The 21,634-nt window shown below is 44.4% G+C and overlaps 1 protein-coding gene across 9 annotated transcripts in view; it reads left to right on the top strand.

Moving 5' to 3' along the window:
- Window positions 1-18,908, top strand: part of MBOAT1 (membrane bound O-acyltransferase domain containing 1) — a 98,673-nt gene extending 79,765 nt beyond the window's left edge. For 7 of the 9 annotated variants that reach the window (XM_036446150.1, XM_036446148.1, XM_045584320.1 and 4 more), the window contains 6 exons: window positions 413-605; window positions 5,149-5,252; window positions 7,658-7,722; window positions 10,285-10,417; window positions 13,107-13,258; window positions 17,575-18,908. In XM_036446150.1, coding sequence (XP_036302043.1) covers window positions 413-605; window positions 5,149-5,252; window positions 7,658-7,722; window positions 10,285-10,417; window positions 13,107-13,258; window positions 17,575-17,695 — 768 coding nt within the window. In that variant the 3' untranslated portion in view covers window positions 17,696-18,908. The remainder of the gene's footprint in view (window positions 1-412; window positions 606-5,148; window positions 5,253-7,657; window positions 7,723-10,284; window positions 10,418-13,106; window positions 13,259-17,574) is intronic. The other 2 variants (XM_045584321.1, XM_045584322.1) reach the window with 2 other exon arrangements.
- Window positions 18,909-21,634: the final 2,726 nt, after the last annotated feature.

Here is a 21,634-nt window from a genome sequence, read left to right as displayed (position 1 = left end):
GCTCTCGCCGCCTTGCTGGCCATTCAAACCCATTTCCTTGGCTGCTGGCTACAGAAGGGGGAGGCAAGTGGCCATTTCTTTCGGATGGAATCCTGCCACCCAGTACTCTCTGTTTCTCTCATGTTTGGGGTAATGAAACCATCTACCCTTCGTTGGTAGAATTTGCTGGTAAAAGTTTTGTTCCATGTTAGACGCAGTCAGCCCTCCAGTGTGAAGTATGCTTTGCATCTAAATAGAGCACCGTGCCTCTGTGCCATTTGTGCCTCGAGGAAGGACGCCTGTCGCCGCTCCGTCAGGGAACGTGGCCAGAGCAGCTGTCCAAACAGCTTTGCTCTCCCCGGGCCCTCGCCAAACTGTCCTCCTCCAACAGAATCTCCTGAGCGGTCCCCCTGACTTTCCCCCCTCATTCCAGGGAGCGGTGATCCACAAGCTGTGTGTGACCGGGGTGTCTCTCCTGCTGTTCCTGACGCTCACGAAGACCTTCCCGGTCGCCTGCCTGGCTGATGACTGGTTTGTCCATAAGGCAAACTTTCTGACGCGGCTGGGCTACTTATATGTTGTCATGCAAGCCTCGAAGCCCAAGTACTACGTGGCCTGGACGTTAGGTAAGTTTCCGCTTCCCATTTTTTTATTAAGGTATTCCATGTGTACACATCCTCCCATTGCCCTCCCCCACCCCGCCACTCCCATACATACCTCAGCTTCTTGCGACCATTGGTTTTGCTTATATGCATGCATACAAGTCCTTTGGTTGAACTCTTATCTCCCCCACCCCTCCCTAACCTTCCCGCTGTAATTTGACAGTCTGTTTGATGCTTTACTGCCTCTGTATCTATCTTTTTGTTCATCAGTTTATAATGCTCTTTATCCGAAAATGAGTGAGATCATGTGGTGTTTATTTTTCACTGACTGGCTTATTTCACTCAGCATAATGACGTTAGGTACATTTGATGGAGTGGCCCCGAATGAAGGAGGGGAAATGACACTCGTTGGATGGCTTCACCAGAACAACATTTCGGACCACCTAACCAAAACAAGCCCACTGCGCAATGGGAAGCAGTGGAGTCAGCGATACTTTCTGCTCCCCAGGGAAGCTCTCCTGTTTGCCGCCATCATAAACCCAATTGTGCATGATAAGGAAAAAGCAGTCCTGGTTTAAACCCAATGTTCTTAACAGATGGCCCGCCTACAAGGCTGCTTCTTCCACCAATCAAATGGCCAGTTAGTGCGGTGGGCGGTCAGGGGAGAATTCCAGAATGACCTGGCTTTCTTGTAATTTTCCTGGGCAGTATACAATGTTGGATACACATTCATTTTACCCACACCCATGCCAATCTAAGTTACACTTTTAAAGAAATAGTTGGTTAAGCTTTATGCCTTGGAGAGAAGCTGACTTCAACTGATTTTTTTAAGGTAGAAAGTTCAACTTAATTTGGTTTTAACACACTTTTTTCTTTCCCTATGATGTACATTAGTCAGTACTAAGTTTCTCGATTTTCTTTTCAAACAATTTTGGACTGGAAACGTTTGCAGCTTAGCTGAGTGAGCAGTACCCCCTTCCATTTACTTACAGGAATGGTAAAGGACTTGGATAAGGCACAGCCGCTGGGTGTATTTTACATCGGGACCCTTTCAGGAATGGGAGTTCAACCTCGTAGCTGAAGGGACGGGTTTGATGCCCCAGAGCAGTGACTGTTTACAAAGCCGAATAGGTTACTAAACTCAGATCCCAGTGCGTAGCCCATATTTCATGAGTGAGGGTGTGGCATTACTGAGTTCCTCTTTTCTCATTTTATGTTCCAAGATCTTAGCCCCAAGGCGTAGCTACTAATTTTTTTTTTAAATTTATTATTTTCATTGTGGTAAAAGTATACACAATAGAAATTTACCATTTTTTACCATCTGTTGGTGCAGGTTAGTGACACTGAGTTCATTGAGGTGGTTGTGCAACCGTCTCGACCTCCACCTCGAGAGCTGTTCCCATCACCCCAACCAGAAACTCTATCCATCAGTTACTCTATCCAGAGTTACCTCCCAGCTCCTGGTCCACATTGTTCCTAAGGGGCGTTGCTCAGGGAGAAGTTTGGTCCAAATAGTGTGTATGTAACATTTGGCCAGAGAAATCTCACTTAGAGTTTCTTAAAAGTTTGTTTCCTGTCATATTCAGTTTAGTTCATGGAGTTTTGTTGAGTACGATGTTCTGTGTTACGAGGAATTAAAAAATAAGACATGTTTTCCATCCTCAAGATTGTCATGCTCCGTGGCACCACAGATGTGGGCACCAACAAGGCAGTTCACATCAGGGGCTGCCCAAGGGGTGGGCAGAGAGGAGAGGACAAATGTGATCATCAGGAAGCCTTCAAAAGTCTCCTTGTATCTCATTCCTTTTTCTGCAGTTGCTTTATTATCTAAAAGTCATTTCCTTAGGAGGTAGGCATTATCCCTTCTATGGCTGGAATCTTACTTGGAACACCAGGCTATTTTTCTGTGTGACATTGTATTTTCACTTTGTTCTAACCTCAGCGTGTGTGTGTGTGTGTGTGTGTGTGTGTGTGTATGTGTGTGTGTAAGATTGAGAGAGAACTGCTCACTCCCTTTACTACCTTCTACTTCCTCACTTATCCTCCTCCCCTGTCTCCTCTTCCACTCCCACATTCTGTATCTCAGTTAACGGGCTGGCTTCTGGACTAAATCGGCTCCTGCTTTAAGGAGGGAAGAAAGGCCATTCCATGACCTCATAGGGAAAGTCTAACATGAGGTGGGTTGTGCCCACGGGTCTAGGTGGGGAGGGGGACCCAGGGAACGGGGGAGACTGGCACTGTTCTGCATTTTGGGGAGTTTCCAAGCTATTAGGGGTATAGAACAGCTTTGTGGGTAGCTTTTTCTTTTCTCTTTTTCTTGGCTCTTTTTCTTTTCTCCACTCCCCCCCCCCCCCTTATCTTTTTTGGTAGCTTCCATACAACACTTCACTAATGGGTATGGCCTCAATCTGAAGTTCGTTACAGTTTAGGTTGTGTGGGCTGGTCTGCAATTAACCTGTGTGTTATTTATAAATAAAGTAGCAGTGAATAGTATGACAGGGAATATTTAAACTGCTTAACTGAGTAATTGTTTTACCCAGCTGCTTAAAACACCATTTACATATAATTGATGTACTAATTATACATGATTATAAATTTAATCCGTAAAGCTGGCCTCTTGATGAATCTCAGCTGAGCTACACTGCATTAGCCTAGTTCTAGTTACTGTTTATATTGAAACAATACAGCTATTTTCTTTTGATTTAGTGTACAGTTCTGTCCCCCCCTCTCCCCTCCCCCACTAATTAGTGAGACTCAACTTTAGCCCAGGCTGTGTTCTAAAGAAAACAAACTGTAAAATATGGGTGTCTGAATTAATTTGTCTGTAATGACATACTAGAGCCATGTACAATAGAAAGCCAATATTTCAATATCCCTTTAAAATAGGTAACATTATTATAGCCACTTTATATTCAAAAGAATAGATTTCTACAAGTTCAAGAACTCGCCATGCATTCTCTCTGATGCATGGCGAGAGGAGAGAGGAGCCCAAGATGGACCCCAGAGCCCACCCTCACCACTGTGTTCATGCCACTGGGAGCTGTATTCCATGAGAAATAGAGTGATTTACAGAATCCTAAAAGATAGCAAGTGTGCTCGTGCATGAACACACAAACACAGGATAGTTATTATCCTGATTTTTTTTAGATCAGGCCTGCTCAGCCAGAGCTGAGGCTGGAGGTGGGACAAGGCATTCAGCAGTCCCAGCATGGCCAGTCCGACCCGTTTTCAGTTGTCAACACAGACCTCAGGGGCTCTTTCCCCAGATTAGTTTATCTCTATCCTTCACACATTTGTGCCCACACAGTTAAAACTGTTAGTTGCCTAACTGGCCCACTCTTGCTTTGCGTTTCCACTGAGCTCCCATCCCCTGGGAAACTGACGTATCAGGTCTCAGCACTTTTCTCCTCTCTTCTAAAAGAAACCAGACCGTTTTACAGGGATGATTTAACAGATAAGTGACGTTAAATCATTAACTCTGAAGGAGACAACCAGAACAGGTGTTCTCCTGTAGAGCAGCCGTCAGAAGTCCCTCTGGAGTCGGGCCTGAGTTCTAGACCCAGAGGCACAGAGCTGCAGGAGAGGAAGGCCCTCTCCGGTCTCCTCCCGATCTCATGCTGCACCTGCCGTGCCGTGCTTCCATCAGTTTCATTACAGGATTTTCTTTTAAAAAAGAACCAGTGAACTTGAAGTAAGACCACCGAAGTGAGAGGATGGCCCTCTGGTCACTGTAGTAAAGTAGTTGGTTTCATCAGGTCTTTGTTTACAAAAAGCATTTCATTAAAGGGATGGATGAGAAGTGCACACTCCCTGCAGGGGCCCTTTCTCGGGGTTCTGTGAAGTCACCTGACAGTGTTGGCAGGAGTTTTCAGGCGGACGTTAGGGCAGACGGCTTCGGTATTGTGTCCACGTGTGGCCTCCGTGGCAGCTGGTCCCCATTCCACATCTCTAGCTCTCTTCTTCTTCTTGTAATCTGAACGTTTCTAACTGCATCTCAGCAGCCCCAACTGACACCCTTCCGCCCTGTCGCCCTTCATATGTTCAGAATGAACTGCGCTTTCCTTTCCAAGGCTGGGTCTCCCGACTCAGTGCTGTCTTACCAGATGATGTCCTGCCGTCTTTGATGACAGCTCTTGGACCTCCACGAACCCTCGTTTCTTCTTCCCGTCTCTGCTTCTGAGCTTAAGTGTATTTTCCCCTTTTTCCCTTTCTCCTCCTATATCCAACGGGTTACTAAACCCTCCCATGTCTTGCTTCGTTTTGGTTCTTCCTTCCTCTCATTCCCGTGTTGTATTCTATGAGCATCAAGTGCCCTTCTTCTTACCTATCAGGTGCTCACTAAATGCCAGTGAATGAATAAAAATGAATAAAAATTGAGATCACCAAAAAGCCACACACGTTTCTCTGCTTCACCATGGCACCAGGCCCTTTAAATCTTTTCGGTGTCCTTTCCGAGGAAACCACCACCTATCTCTCTCAGCCTTAAAGCGAGACAGACATTGGCACCTTTTAAAGCGACAATGTGACTTTTGTTCCGTATCCTAACGTGTTGTTTTGAAAACCATAGCTGATGCCGTGAATAACGCAGCTGGCTTTGGGTTCAGCGGAGTGGATCAGAATGGAAATTTCTGTTGGGATCTGCTTTCTAACCTAAACATCTGGAAAATTGAGGTGAGTGTGTGGTGCTTTTGAACCCAGCTGTGATCGCATATAAAGCAGAGGTTTACGTTGAGTGCAGTGTCCAGGGATCTTCTTCATCGATGTCTGCCATAGGGAATGCCAGCAGTCTCCGGGACTTGGTGCATCTTGGAATATTTTTCCTCTTTGTCTTATTTCCTTTTTAAAAGATACTTTCTTGATAGTTTTAATGGTTCAAGGAATAATGACACAAGAAAAATCTAAAAAAGAGCTTGGAAAATCTCTTTTGTTGTTTCCATTCCCTGTGCCTTCAGCATGAAGGTACAGAACCCATTTTCTTTTGTTCACATTTTAGTTCCTTTAGTCAAGAATACAGACTGGCCCTAGCACTGGTCTGTGGACCAAAGGGTCCTGGTTCCCTTCCGGTCAAGGGCACGTACCTTAGTTGCAGGCTCCTCCGGACCCTAGTCAGGGATCCTGTAGGAGGCAACCAATCAATGTGTTTCTCTCACATCGATGTTTCTCTCTGTCTTTCCCTCTCTAAAAAATTAATGGAAAAGTATTCTCAGGTGAGGATTAACAGCAACAACAACAATAAAAAAGAAGAACACAGACTGGGAGCTTCTGCATTTAGATTTCAATTTTGCAAGCGCTCTGTGTGGTTCCTTTGGAAGCAGTGATAATCCAATTGCGTTTTAGAAGAATTGCCATGCACAGAGCTTCCAGCTTCTCTTTGCTGGCTTTGCTCTCCTATGTCTTCATCACCGCAGGTAGTCTCTTTGGGACCATGTCACTTTGCTTCCTTGGCCTTGTCAGCAATGAGAGCCGATAGGAAGACCATGTCGCAGACCCTCTTCCCCTGGCAGCGGGATGGAGTAGGGCATGGTTCTCAGCAGGCAGTGTTGGTTCTCCTGCCAGGTGCCTCGGGTTCGTGGCTGGAAGGGGATATGCAGGCAGAGCAAGAAGCCAGGGCCGTGGAGACTTTCCACCTGCCACCCACGTTAGGTGGGCACTAGGCCACAAGAAGTCTTGGTGGGGAGGATGCCTTCCACCTTCTTGATGCCCGAGTCTTCTCTTCATCTTAAATGGACAAGCTCCAGCCTCCAGAACAACCTTTCTCATTTTCAGAAAAACAACGTAGGTAATCCCCATGCTTCTTGCTGCTATACAGATGATGTCAGAGGGAGTCCAAAGGTGTTCTGGCTTGCCTCCCTATTTCTACCAAAATTCTTCTCTCCCTCAAAACTCTTGGACCACTGCTGGCTGCTGTGGGTGAATGTCCTTCATGCGGGTTCCCTCTGACCTCCGGCTGCCCCCCAGTCTCCTCCGCTGTGCATACACAGACAGTCATTTTATTGGGCATATGTTCAGGGTGAAGGGCCAACTTATTAAGTTATGTGTTTGTTATAAAGAAAAACCAAAAGGAGGAACTTTGCATTTTCCATTGAGTTGCTATAGAGGAAGGAGCTAAAGAAAGCCAAGGCAGTCTGATTTAGTTAAGGTTCCTACAAGCTGTGTGTATGACACTTTATTAGCCATAGAAGATGTGGATACATAGAAATCCTTAGGAACTCACAATACAAAATCTGTCTATTTACATCTACCGATGATCTTCTCTCCTTCTTTCTATCTAAACATATTACATTAGGCCAGTGTGTGACCTATCTAAAATTGCCTTAGGGTTGAAACAGGAAAAAAGTGGCACTTGTACTTTCTACCTTCACTAGGCATCTGGTTCATGAATGTTCGTTTCATGCTTTCCACCACCAACCAGCCTTTTTTTTTTTTTTTTTTTAAACGAGGAAACCTTGTTCATGGCTTATTTTGGAACGTGTCTTCCTCAGAGGTTGATTTCTTTGTGTCATTGCCAGTTTGGTGATATTTCTTTCTTTTCTGTATTGTGACTCCTTCATGTGTAAAATCTCTCACTATTCTAATTACAACGGGAAGCATTTGAACCTGTGCAGCTGTTTGTAGAATAATTTCACAGGACTGACCTTATTTATAGATGGCATCACAGTGAAAAGATGACAGTAACATTGCAGCTGTCTCCATAAAGGCTCTCAATTCACACGATTAAACTTTTCCTATGGCACATCCCCTTTTAAGGTATTTAGTTTTAAAATTCAGATGACTTAAAAAGACTTTTTTTTTTTTTTAAGCCAGAGAGGATGGAAAAGCCACAAAACAGTCCTTCAAGTTTTCCTATAATTTGAAAATAAATTGAGAAAAATTGAGACTTTGCGAGCCAAGTGTTCGTCAGTCTCATAAACATCAGGATGCTCCTGCCTGCAGTGGAGCAGCTGATGCACTCTTGACCGAGGAGTCACTAGTGAAACAGCACATGTGGTCTGCTGCCAGGGAAATTCTGTGGAGGACTTTCCATTACTTGGGGGTATTTTTAAAGCTAATGATAGGTGTTACTTTCTTCTTTTTAGACTGCTACAAGTTTCAAAATGTACCTAGGAAACTGGAATATTCAGACAGCTACTTGGCTAAAGCGGTAAGAAAAACAGAAGTGACCTCATTCCTCACGGCACTGGATATGTTTAGATGGGAGTTGTTAGATGAACAGCAATAGTAGTAATGTCATCTGACACTTTTGTTTTGCATGAACATCTATGTCCTTTAAGTAAAAAAAAGTAGAAATATAGTGATTTGAGAAGATCAAATAATAGAGCATGTTTATTTTAAAATATCAAACATTTAATCCTGCCATTCCTATGTACCAGGCACTCATTTACTCCTATGAGATATTGGTAGTTACTACCCCCATTTTGCAGATGAGCAAACTGAGGCAAAAAAGGGTTCTGTAACTTGTCCAAACTCACCCAGTGAATGATTAAAGATAAGAGCCCAAGCAGACCATCCGCAGAGCCAGGCTCTCACCTCTGTGCTGCGCCACCTCTAACCTAGAGGAGAGCCTGTTGATCAGATGTCAAAGACGGACATTGTCAGCATCCAACCCTGAAATCCTGGCATTTATCCCTAGCATTGAAAGCTTTATGCTACCCCAGATATCTGTGCTTTTAAACTTTGTATTTTTATTGATATTTCTGTTTCCCTACACATTCCAGAATTAAAAACATTACTTATTATGGAACTGATAATATGGTATCCTGGAATAATATACTATCCTTGAAACTCTAGCGAGTGAATATTCCTATCATATAAATGCAGGGAGATTATAAAAATGCTAAGCTGTAGATTCTGCTGTTGGTAAGTAGCATTTTTCTTAGATGAAAACTGAGTAAAAGAAGAGACAATGTATAATAATTCCCGCAAAGTAAGCTCCTACAGTCTTGTCTGAAAATTTATCTGAACATGCAAATTTTGAAAATTTATCCTTAATATTGATATTAATTTTGCAAATAATTTTTGAATATTGAGTAATCGCAATGTACCAAGAGTTTTAGTCTCCATTAGGAGTTTGTTTTAAGATGACTGAACATATATGCATGCACATAAAAAATGAAAAAATATATAAAATGATTTGACTTATAAAAAAGATAAAGAGGGTAAGAAACAAGTACCTATGCAAATTTAATTTCTCATTAAAAAAACACACACAAAAACAAACAAAAAAACCCCCCAACATTATACAAATGGGGTCCCAGTCCTGTTTTTCTCCCCAAATGCATTGTCTTTCCATAAAGAGAGAGCCATAATCCTTAGTGTGGGTTTAAATAATTTACTTTTGACAACCCATACGGTGCAGGGTTGGTGTTAGCTGTTTGAGTTTCTATTTTATGTTCCATTTGGGTCCTCTCATTTAGTAAACTTTGTAGTGGCCGCCTTTCAGTGCATTGGCAGTTCTCAGACTGAGCTTGGGAGAAAGTCCCCTGCCACTTGGTGTTAATAATTAACAAAGACACCAAAGTTCTCTAGGGTGTTTTTCTGACAGTGCCTTAATCCACACAATATCACTTTTTTAAGGCAACTTCATGGATTGAAATCCAATGGGCACAGTGAGAACTGAAAGGTCCTATAACCAACACTTTGATTTTGGGCAGGAGTCATTCCCAAATGAGGTGAAAAGGGTTTCAGAGCTGGTTATGGCACAGGGGATAGGCTGAAAAGGTAAATTAATTTACACTAAATGAGACTATCTGCTTCTAAAGAACCTTATCCTGATTCAAAGGTTTTTAGTGCCAATGGCACTTATTTATCCATAATTATTCCTGGTGGATTAGACCATTGGTGGCAGGGGCTGGCCAGAGCCTGACCACTTGGGCTTTTATTAGATACTAGAGGCCCAGGTAATGAAATCGTGCATGGGTGGGGTCCCTCTGGGTGGCCTGCAGGGATCAGGTCAAAACCAGCAGTCCAGTGCTGCCTGCAGCTCCTACCTGCAGCTTCCGCACATCCCAGCCCCACTGTGCCTGCCACAGGCTCACGCCCAATCAGTCTCAATTGGGAGAGGCTCAGGCTGCTCCAACAGCACTTGCCAGCCATGAGCCCTGCATTGGGCGCTCTCCCAAGGGGAGTGACCTGCGGGGTTGGGCTGAAACCAGCTCTCGTTGGGGTCTCAGATTGCAAGAGGGCACAGGCCAGGTTGAGGGACTCCACCAGTGCATGATCAGGCCAGGGAGGAACTGCAGGAGGGCTCCAGGGCATGTCTGGCCCATCTCACTCAGAACCAATCAGCTGGATTCCAACAGCTAACCTACTGGTGGGAGCATCTGCCTCCTGGTGGTCAGTGCATGTCATAGCAAGCAGTTGAGCAACCTTAGCATATCATTAGCATATTACGTTTTGATTAGTTGTTCTGCCGTTTGGTCTATTTGCATATTAACCTTTTATTATATAGGATAGAGTAATTGGGTCAGATCATTTACTTCTGTGGAGGTTAAAAGTTCATGTGAACTGCCTACAGATAGTGTCCAAGAAAACTCGAGTTCAGGCTGCTTGAACTGCATTGTGAGTCCTTGAATAGGGTTAGGCAGGCAGGTCATCAGGAATGGAGCAAATGATTTCTGTGGGTCTGATTCGAAAGGATGCCAGTGTATCTGGAGGTTTCTGGTTTGTTTGACCTGTGGCTGGTTGTGCCTGCCTCTTTCCACAGAGTGTGCTATGAGCGTGTGCCATGGTATCCCACAGTGTTCACCTTCATCCTGTCTGCCCTGTGGCATGGTGTCTACCCTGGGTACTATTTCACCTTCTTAACTGGAATCCTCGTCACCGTAGCAGCCAGGACGGTAAGCTTGCTTTGGTTGTGGGGTCTTTTCCTTAGTAATGTAATGCCTATGTTTGTTGTCACTTAGTCCTTTTAGGAGTTGATGGGATGAGAGGGTAGAAGTGAACTTTTGGGAAAAAAAATCAAACAGAAGTCTTCCCATTAGAGAAATACTTCCATATCTAGGAGCTTGTTGTCATCAAATGGTTTATCATTTTATTTTCACATTATTTACAGAGTGTGTTTGCAAAAGAAAAGGAATTTTAGGAGCACCATTGAGTAACTTAAGAGATGAAAACATCTTTAATCATTAAAGACTGTGAACCTATACATTCTACTAATCACAGGTGACAATGATTGTTAATTAATGTAGTCTTTATAAGACTTCATTTTACTTATACTTCATTTCCATTTCACTATCCTAAGCCCAGAAATAATTCAGTCTGTGAGCAGCCAGTAAAATCACAGCTGCAGGAACTGTGTGCTGTTGGAGATTGCTCCAAACTCTCAGGGCTGATCCAATTGAATTAGTTTGTGTAAAATCCTTTGGATTTTATAAATTTGGTTCTTTAGGTTTTTTGGGAAGTTTGTCCTAGACTGTTCCTACTTTTTGCTGGCAGTAGAGCAGGATAATAAAGGAATAAAAATATGCCTTCCCTAAAAAAAATAAGATGAATATGAATATAAGTAACTACAATTCAATATGCTATAATTATCAGATGCCAAGTTTTATATTTCATTTTATTTCAGCCTATGATAATGATTGTGGCCTTTCTTATTCATGTGCCGACAGCTTTAAATGACATTTGTTGAGCTGTATAAGCTATTCACTTATTCTTTAATGTATCTGTTCTATGAATATTTTAGTGTTCTAGGTGCTAAGCTACTTAGTGAGCAAAAACAAGAGGTTCCCCCTTCCCATGGGATTCTTAGTTCGGTGAAAGTTCATTGGGATATATTTGTAAACAGTATGGATAACTGATTACCAGTCATGCTGATTAGCACACTTTAAAAATTAAATATATATCGTACATATTTGTGCATAGACACCAGGGAAGGCATTTTCTTTTCGCCAATATATATACCTACTTGGATTATAAAAGAGCATTGAAAAGCAGAGGGCAGGACAAACTAAGAATCAAAGGCTAGAGTTTTGTTTGTTAATTTATTGAGAGTATTATTTCTTTAAGTGTATTTGGTTTAATTGATTTCAACTGGCATAAAAGCATTGATTTATGTAAAACTCGCTGTTTTGGGAAGAGGTGGGGTAGCCTGGAAACATTCTTTTACAAATTGGTAAGGTGGGTTGGAGCAGAGAGGGCTCATAGAGTATTCCCTTTTTTGTTTTTTACCCCAAACTGAGAATATAATCAAAGAGGCATGAAGTATCTTAGACTCGGGAACATAATCTCCTACATGCTTTCCCATGCTGCCCCACCATGGATGGACCTCTGGCTTCTTTCCAGAGGAACCCAGAAAGAGGAGAGGAGTCCACTCACCTGCCGCCCTGCTTTGGGGCTGACCTACCGATAAATCAGCCTTGGTTTCAGCTCCCTTTTGCTTCTCGGATCTGGAGATTAGGTATCTTTCTGGAGCAAATCTAATCACATGTCAAAAGACCTCCACATGAGTATATCTTTTGAACCAGCATTTTCCATTTCAAAGAATTTCTGTGTCTGTCTGTCAAAGGAGTATGATGATGCTCACATAATAGGCTTGTCGGGAGAATCACAGGTAAGCAATAGCACAAGCTTGCCATGCAGTAAGCACTCAGTAAATGGGAGCTGCTCTTATTATTAATGTTAATATTTATTACTGTTATTCAAAGGAAATAATTAGGAACACTGCAGAGATTTGTATTCGAGGGTAGCATCACAGAATTGTTCACTATAGCAGGGAGGGGGTACCCAAGCTAACTTTCTATCATTAACTTATAATTGTAATGGGGATTAATACTTACTGATGTGAAAGAAAAACAACAACAACCACCTCATGACCTATTAACCACTGGCCAGTGTGGCTCCATTGGTTGAACATCGACTCAGTCACCAAAAGACGAGCAGTTTGACTCCTGGTCAGGGCACGTGCCCTGGTTGCAGGCTTGATCCTTGGTCGGGAGTGTGCAGGAGGAAACCTACTGATGATTCTCCCTCTTCCTTCCTCTATAACAATCAATTTAAAAATCTTTATAAGAAAAGCAGACAAAAGGTTATTTTAAAAAATATATATTTTTATTGATTTCAGAGAGGGGGAGAGAGGGATAGAGAGATAGAAACATCAGTGAGAATCATTGATTGGCTGCCTCCTGCATGCCCCACCCTGGAGATCGAGACTGAAATCCAGGCATGTGCCCTTGACTGGGATTGAGCCTGGGACTCTTCAGTCCTCAGGCCGATGCTCTATCCATTGAGCCAAACCAGTTAGGGCAAAATATTATATTGATGCTATTGAAAATACGAAGTGGGTATATAGGAGTAGAAAGTCTTGTAAGGATATGTGCCAACTTTTTAAATAGTGATCTTCTCTGGGAGATGTTAAAGAAGAAAAAATTGTTTTTCCTTAGTTCTTTAAATACTTTTAAATGCCACGATAGTATTTTTAGTTGAAAATAGGACTCAGATGGTTGGTGTTTTCGAGACCTCACATTCCTAAGGTGTACCTGCTTGCACCGAGTAAAAGTTGTGTGTTTTACCCTTCCCTTTGCCCGGCAGGTGAGGAACAACTGTAGACATTACTTCCTTTCTTCAAAAGCCCTCAAGGTTGCTTACGACGTGGCCACCTGGGCTGCCACTCAGCTGGCCGTCTCCTACACAGTGGCACCCTTTGTCATGCTGGCAGTTGAACCCACCATCAATTTATACAAGTAAGTCCCCGCGTTCTCAGCTGCTGTCCAGCAAATGTGTGTGTTCTCTGTGTTTGACACAGGACTCGGTAAATTGAATCAACCCGTACCAACAATTTCTAAATACGGCTTCGATTTCTAAAAGAGAAAGAATCAAGTGGACATGGTCGTCTTTAAAATCCCAACTCACAAACAACAGTACGTTAGCAAAGCTGACGGGAGGTTCTTCAGCCATTCGTGACGTAACTGAGGGCCACTTATGGCAGTGGATTTTGAAGGGGCAGATCTGAGTTCCTCAGAGGGTGAAGCTGCTGCTTTAGCCTCTTTTCCCCCCGGGGCTAGGCTGTGTTGGGGACCATGGGCCATTCTGAGCGCAGGAGAAGGACAAGTGGGCAGGTGCTGGAGTGCTGCCCAGGCTGGGGCGGCTGATCTGAGCGGTCTGCAGAAGGCTGTGTCTGGGAGGTGACAATTCTGTGGATGCGCATGGGATTGATGTCGCCCATGGTACCTGTGGAGGGGAGTGGGTGGAATTTAGGGTGGAGGGGAAGGGTCACACCAGAGACAAGAGGCCTTCAGGCAAAGGTGTCAGGCCCTTTGTTCAAACTTCTTCTTGCTTGCTCTCCTTGTTTCATTCTTATGTTGAATTAGTTGTGTTTCTCCACTACTTCCCAAAACATGGTTGTGTGACCTCTGGCCAGTTACTAACCTCTTTCACTGTTTATTTTCTCAACTGTAAAATGAGGCTAAGAATAGAATCCACCTCAGAGCACCTTTGTTAGGTCTGAACTAGGCAGATGTGGGAAGGACTCGTGGGTGCCTGGCACACAGTTTGTTTTCAATAAATGGTAGCTTGCATTTATGTAATGGTTTGCACAGGCTTTTGTAGAGTAGCTTTGGAGCACAGCTATGGTCAGAAAAGTGACTTAGAAATAAGCAGTGCAAACATGCCTTATTTGTAAGTTGGGTATTTTCTGTAGTTGATTCACTGATCAGAAATGATCAAAGATACTACCCAGTATGGGTGCCACAGGATGATTTTTTTCAGATAGGGGAAACTATACAACACTCATCAATAAAACTGTTTCTAAGTACTCATTAGGTCATGGGAGTTATGTCAGTATAACCTGGAAGTTCAGTTCAGTTTTACTAATATTCACATTTTTCCAGTATAGTAGAAAAAGAATGATAATTTCTGGGGTAGGAGAGAGCCCTTATTTCAGCCACTACAGAAGTAGGGGGCACTCAGCTTTATTTAAGACATCTGAAATTGAGCACCCCTTCCCTGGGCTCCCTCTCCAGGAGGCACCCCCACCATCCTGGCTCTCAGCTGGCTTTCCCTCCCCCGTGTTCCACCTGGGGCAGCCCACGGCTCACAGCTCCATTTCCCTCCTGTGTTTTATCATCCCCTGAGCAGCCTGCAGCTCCACTGAGCATCTGCCTGGGCTGTCCAACTTGTTGGCTTAGGTGCTAATTGTTCTGGTTGCAAAGTCTCATAAGTTTTGAGATGTCTGTTTTCATATGGTGCCCCTCCATAAGCACAGGTGTTTTAAGCACAGAATCTGCTGAATGTGATATTTTCCAGGAATCTATGTATTATGTTATAAACTAGAGGTTTAGTGCATGAAATTCGTGCGGGGGGGGGGGGGGGTTAAGAGGGGAGGGCTAGGGGTAGGTTCTCTTAGCCTGGCCTGCACACTCTCGCAATCTGGGATCTAAACCGGCAGTCAGACATCCCTCTTGCAATCCAGGACTGCTGGCTCCTAACCGCTCGCCTGCCTGATCACCCCTAACCATTCTGCCTGCCTGCCTGATCACCCCTAATTATTCACCTGCCTGTCTGCCTGATTGTCCCTAACTGCTCACCTTCCTGCCCGATTGCCCCTAACTGCCTTTGCTTGGCCCCTGCTGCCATGGTTTCATCCGGAAAAATGTCCAGAATGATATCGGAAGGTCATTCAGCTGTTCAGTCTAATTAGCATATTATGCTTTTATTATTATAGATAGATGCCTGTATTCAATGCTATTTAATACCTACAGTGTGCTGGACACTGTTCTAGAAGGTGGGGCTAAAATAGTGAGCAAATTGTAGAACACATTTCTGCTCTCATGGAGGGCATAGCTTGTTAGAAGAGTCAGGTGGTAATTGACAAACTTATAAATATAAACTAATATCACAATGAGTGAATGGTACAAAGATCTAAGAGAACAGTTACAGGAATCTGACTCAGACTGGGCCTCAAGGGTGGCTTTTAGGAGGAAGTGGCATTTCAGCTAAGTCCTGAAAGCTGCATTGTAGGAATGAAGCAGGCACAGCGTAGGTGAGGGTGGTGGGTGAGGTAGAACACTGTGTTGCTCTAAATGTAGGCAGCAGCAGAGACAAGCCCCTGGTGATACGAGGAAGCTCTGTGCACCGAAGACTTGAGAAACCTGAGGGTGTGCAGAACACAGAATCAATCCCAGGCAGAGGCTGTTGGGCTGAGAAGAGAAAGGTAGTTGTCAGTATCCCTATTTGTCATTACAGGAAGTGGAGGCTCAGAGAGGGTGAGTAACTTAACAAACTCACACAGCAAGTAAGTGCTAGACCTGAGTTCCTTTAACAGCAAGATCAATAGTGCAGTTACTGAACATTTCTTTAGGACACGTTATTTTGGAAGAAAATTACTGTGTGGGGATCACACTAAGTGGTGACTTATTTGGGATGGCATGCACGTAAGCAATGAAAGTCTGCTAATTCCTACACCCAGGCAGGGCTCTAGGGTAAGAGTCAAATAGTCATCAATCCAGATGACCCCTAAGTAGATTCCCACTTCTTTCTGAAGCCAATCTGGACGATTAAAACAAAAACTCCTTTCTTTAGGGTAAAGTTGACATTTCTGTTAATATTGTCAATTTCAGACGCTTCAACCTAATGTTTTATCTTGTTCTCAAAGCCACTTACACAAGCAAGCCTCATTTTATTGTGCTGCTCAGACATTGCCTATTGTATAAATTGAAGCAAAGACCCTCCACCAGCAAAAAAACTATGACGTGCTGAAGGCTCAGAGGATGGTTAGCATTTTTTTTTAAATCAATAAAGTGTATTTAAATTAAGGTACATACTTAATAGACTACAGTTGTAAATATAACTTTTAAATGCAGTGGGGAATAAAAATATTGTGTGACTACCTTATTGAAATAATTCACTGTGGTCCAAACTGACCCCACAGTGTCTCCAAGGTATGCCTGTATGTATAACTTAAAATCCTTACCCACAGCAGCTCTGTTTAGTAGACGTTTCTACAGTGACAGAAATACTGTCCAATACATTGACCACCAGCACATGGGGCCACTGAGCGTTTGAAAACCTGGCTAGCGTGATGGAGAAAATGAAATGTCAATTTTACCTCATTTTAATTAATTTGAATTGAAGCAGCCACATATTGCCAACAGCTATTATAGATTGTCTCTCCAAAAAGCGTTTTCAGGATCTCTTAAGAGAATCACTAAACTTTGTAAAAGAAATTAAACCTGCGTGGTCTTTCCGCGGAGGTGGGGCTGGTTGCAGCCCAGGTCTTTTCCTCCCTCGGGGCTAATTCCAGCAGTGAGGCGCAGTTGTATGCATATCCTTGTCTGAGTATGTCATTCACTGCTTAACGTTACATTTCAGAAGTGTTTCATTTTCCTGTCTAGTCAGTTTTCATTCTATAGTGACTTCAAATCTCAGCTTTAAATCCCTTAGTCTAATTTTTTTCTTTAACTTGTAAATTACAGCCAAGTGAATGCTTGTACGTACAGTGCTTTATCTACAGGGTTATGTTCCAAGACCCAAAGCGGATGCCTGAAACTGCGGAGAGCACCGAACCCTGTATATTCTGTTTCTCCCCCTTTGCACACGTAAATTTTTACATCTTTCCTTGCGCATAGCTGCATTGCCAGAATCACTACTCTTGTGCTTTGGGGCCATCACTAAGTATAATAAGGGTCACTTGAACCTAAGTACTGAGATACCTCAACACTTGACCTGATAACTGAGGGGCTATTACAGGTGGGGAGACACTGGGCAGACGGGTGTGCCATCACATCCTAGGTGGGGTAGATTTTGTTGCAGGCCTGTTCACGGATGGGCTGCTTGCTCTGCTCTGCCTGCTTTTGTAGTTTCAGTCCATCCCCATCCCTCTCCCCACCAAAGGCAGTATCGTGGGGTGGACCACAATGAGCCTGAGTTAAAACACGCCTCCCCCCTTCCCTCAGAGAGCAGGGCCTCCTCTTCACCCTGCAGATGATGCAGTCCCGTTCGTGTGACGTCTCCCATTTGTGTCCTTGTTTGAAATATAACTTTTGTGTGTGTTTATTCCTAGGTCCATGTACTTCTATTTACACATCGTAAGTCTCCTGATAATATTGTTCCTGCCAGTCAGACCACAGGCTCATACTCAGAGGCAGCCGTGGAACTCTGTTAACAGGAAGAAAACAGACTGATATCTCCAAGGAAAGCCGGCCACGGAAAACTGCAAAACACTGGGAAATGAGATGGCAAGGTTCCAGGGTTCTTCTGTGACTTGCAGGTGATGTTTACATGCATCTTGTTTTTTTAAATAAAAGTTCAGGGAGTATTTTTATAAAGCGTTTTTGTACCGCTAAATCCGCCACATCCATTAATCCATTTTAATATTATATAGGACGTTTGAGTGGTGAATGGGCCACAGTTGCAGCAATAGTCCGTCGAGGCTGCTGGGTCTTTGCTTTTCTGGTGTGATTTCCAGCCCCTGACATGCGGACGCTGCAACCTGGACATCTGCTCCAGACGCCAGCAGGTTCCTGCAGATTCTTGTCATGGGGTTATCAAACCAGAGCACACCACATAGAGTTGTTCCTTGGGAAGCCCCAACTCCTTTGACGTGTGGCATGACTGTTTGGAACACAACCACACTCGAAGATCACGGAGGAGCAAGGTCTCGGAGGCTGTATTTAAGGTATTGAAAACTGTACTAGTTAGGAGGGCTACTTGAATGGACCCAAAGCCAGCCTTGCCCTGAAGTAGGCTGCACCTATCCCCAGGGATGTCTCTCTTCCCTCTTCTCTTCTGAGTTGAGCCAAGATTGTGAATCAGAAAGCCGCCTGGACTCGTCCACCAGGAGTCTCGGAGGGGCTGCTGTCCCCAGATCTCCACCGGTTTCACAGGCGCCTCTGCTTGCCTGGGGACAGTCCTGCGGGACCAGCCCGGAGTTCACAGCCTCCGAGGCAGAAGAATGTCTTCGAAAGAAATAGTGGCTTAAAAGAGTAATTTAAAGGTACATAGAAGTTTGGTGAGAGGCTGATGTTTTGTTCTCCGCTCGTTTCACGGAGGTGTTAATAGTCATGGCCGCCAGGGGCTGACTGTCCCGTGTGCTTTCAGAGCAGATTGGATCGGACTTTGTATTAGTTCAACTTTCCTGTAGGAAAGCAAAAACGGAGACAGTGTTCTACCTTTGTTAGGAATGTGCTGTGGCTCCTCCTGGGAATTTCTGTTGGGTAAAATATTCTACACGGAGAAAGAAACAGGGTATTAAATGTTGTGGAAAATAATGATGATGATAATAAATTATTCGCTACAATGCTGTGCCCTCAATCAAATGCCGTGGGAGGAAAGAATTTGTTCAAATCAGATGGCTAAAAATTAGTTTGTGGCTGAATAAAGACTGTTATATTAAGGTAATGTTTCTGAAGAGAGAATGGCTTTTTCTTTATATCAGTAGAGACTGGATATTCTGAAGTTTTAACACATGTGCACAGCAAACGTAAGGTTTTACTCACTGAAAACGTGAGATCATCACATGTTCACTGTGTCCTCTCTGCCAGGCACTCGGGTGGTTTTGATTTTCGGTGTGATTTCCCACCTTCGTTTGCCGACTTTGCAGGCCATGCATGCCCTGGTGACTGACAGGTGAGGAAGCAGAATCAGGGAGGTGTGTGCTGGCTCCCTCCAGGCTCACAGAGTTAGCGGTAGAGCTGGGAGCAGGGCCACGGCCGTCCTAGGAAAGCGGTCACCTGGGGTGGGTGTTGGGCTGGTAGTTCTCCTAAGACAGGGAAGTGTGAAGCAAGGTGCTTGTCCCTGAAGAGCTTCTCCAGCCCTGGTGTGGGGAGAGGACCGGCACCTGAACGCCAGTTCCTGTGTGGAACAGCGGCGGTTAAGAAGTAGCACATTGTTGAAATCGGTTTGGCTCAGTGGATAGAGTGTCGGCCTGCAGACTGAAAGGTCCCGGGTTCGATTCCGGTCAAGGACATGTACCTTGGTTGCGGGCACATCCCCAGTAGGGAGTGTGCAAGAGGCGGCTGATTGATGATTCTCTCTCATCCATTTTTCTGGCTCTCTATATTTTAAAATATATTTTATTGATTTTTTTACAGAGAGGAAGGGAGAGAGATAGAGAGCCAGAAACGTCGATGAGAGAGGAACATCGACCAGCCGCCTCCTGCACAACCCCTACTGGGGATGTGCCCACAGCCAACGTACATGCCCTTGACCGGAATCGAACCCGGGACCTTTCAGTCCGCAGACCGACGCTCTACCACTAAGCCAAACCGGTTTCGGCATAAAATATATTTTTAAAAAAAGAAAGAAAGAAAAAAAAAAAAAGAAGTAGCACATTTGGGCCAGAATATGAGGCTCACCCCAATTTTACCAGAAAATGTTGGGGCGACCCTACTTCACTGTCTCCGGAGGAATATTAGAGGGCGGGGAAGGGGTGGTGGTGTAGGTGCCCCAGATCTGTCAGGGTCTATCTCCAGCAGGAATATTTTAGATGTAAGACCAAAAATACATTGCTTGTACAGCAGCAAAAATAGCATCTGTCCCCACTGGCGTGAAGCGGATGGAATAGTCCACATCACAGCGCAGCGTGTGGGCTCGCAGTAGGATTTACGACCAGGTTTCACAGAATTTAAGCATCTCCAATTCCGAGAGCAGAACTTGGGTAGTAAGAGCAGAGGGGACCCCTGGAGTGACCAGCCCTCCTGCTTTGCCGGGGACCCTGCTGGCCCTTCAGTCCTGGGAAGATGGGGACTTGGGTTCCCCTGGGGACCACCCAGAGTCAGAAATCCTTTACGGAATGGAGTGGAAGCCAGGCCTCTGGAATGTGGGCCTCTCAAAGCTGAATGTCAGACTTACCCCTGCGCCTGACACAGGCACACTTTTCTCACTGGGAGGCTTTATCCAGCCCTAAAGGGACAACGCGCAGAAAAGTGGTTAGCACATCTCCCCCCACTGAGAACATTTACCCGTAGAAAATCATTTTCCTTTAGAGTCCAAGTTTGATAGATAAGTGAATGCAGGTAGAAGGTTGGGGCTGTTTTATTGCCTTGGAGATCCAAGCAGTCCTACACATAATAATCATTTGATAAATACCTATTTATTGAAATTTGAGTTTGAAAGAAGTGAATTTCTAGTTCTGTTTTTGAAAAAAGCTAATTTTACAATATTTTATTTTAGTGTTTTTTGTTCTTGTTTTTTACCTGTTTGTGGTATTTGTTTGTTTTTCCTGCTTAAGGTAACCATAGAGCATGGACATTATTTGACAGATGTGAAAAGCAATAAAGAATTCAGTCTGAGATTCCGAGATTCTGGGGAAGTGAGGACAGGCAGGAACTGGGAGGTGGGCAAGGAGCTGGTGGGTGGTGTCCGGATGGGGGTTGTGCCCCCAGTCCTGTGCCCACTCCGGGGTGAGCAGCCGCCTTCCCTGGCAGCCCTTCCCCTCCCTGGTGCGCGTTGGGACCGCATAGAGACGTTTTTAAAACTTGATTGATGCCAGCCCTTTGAGGGATCACATCTTATTTCCCTTCTTGTCTCTACCCTGGCACAGCACTTGGCGGTAATGAAGATTCAGTGAATGTTGCTGATGAATGAGGGGCTGAATGAATTAGTTTAATGCGTCATTGCACTTGACAGTTTTGCCGGAGTCATTTTTGCACTGGGAATCTCTTCTGCTTTTCAGAATTAGTTTGGGGAAGAAAGGCTTGTGTTTTTTAGGGAATTGTGAAAGCACATTAAGTGAAATAACCATTCATCGAGCCAATTTACACATTCGGAACTGCCCTGGGCCGTACCATTAATGAATGCCTTCGCTTACCTATCACATGTTGCCATGGCTGGTGTGCACCTGGCACTCTGAGAGACAGTGCAGGTAAAAAAGATGCTAACGGCTCATTCTGTGCCATCAAAGTGCTCACAGCGAGCGCAGAAAGACATGACCCAGAGCCGTGCTGTAGGGGTGCCCGGAGAGCCCTAGCATCAGATTTACCACGACTGATGGGCACATCCTTGTTTTCCCGTAAGTTCACTGCTGTCTCATGGTGTCTGCAGGTTACCCAGGAGGGCAACACTGTGCTCCTCAGCCTCGTGCCCAGGACTCACGTCCAGCACTTCTAGAGTTAAGCCCGTCC

The sequence above is a fragment of the Pipistrellus kuhlii genome, unplaced genomic scaffold, assembly GCF_014108245.1.
Source record: "Pipistrellus kuhlii isolate mPipKuh1 unplaced genomic scaffold, mPipKuh1.p scaffold_m20_p_2, whole genome shotgun sequence".
Taxonomy (NCBI): Eukaryota; Metazoa; Chordata; class Mammalia; order Chiroptera; family Vespertilionidae; genus Pipistrellus; species Pipistrellus kuhlii.
Note: the sequence above shows the minus strand (reverse complement) of the source record. Positions and strands in the feature narration are given on the sequence as shown.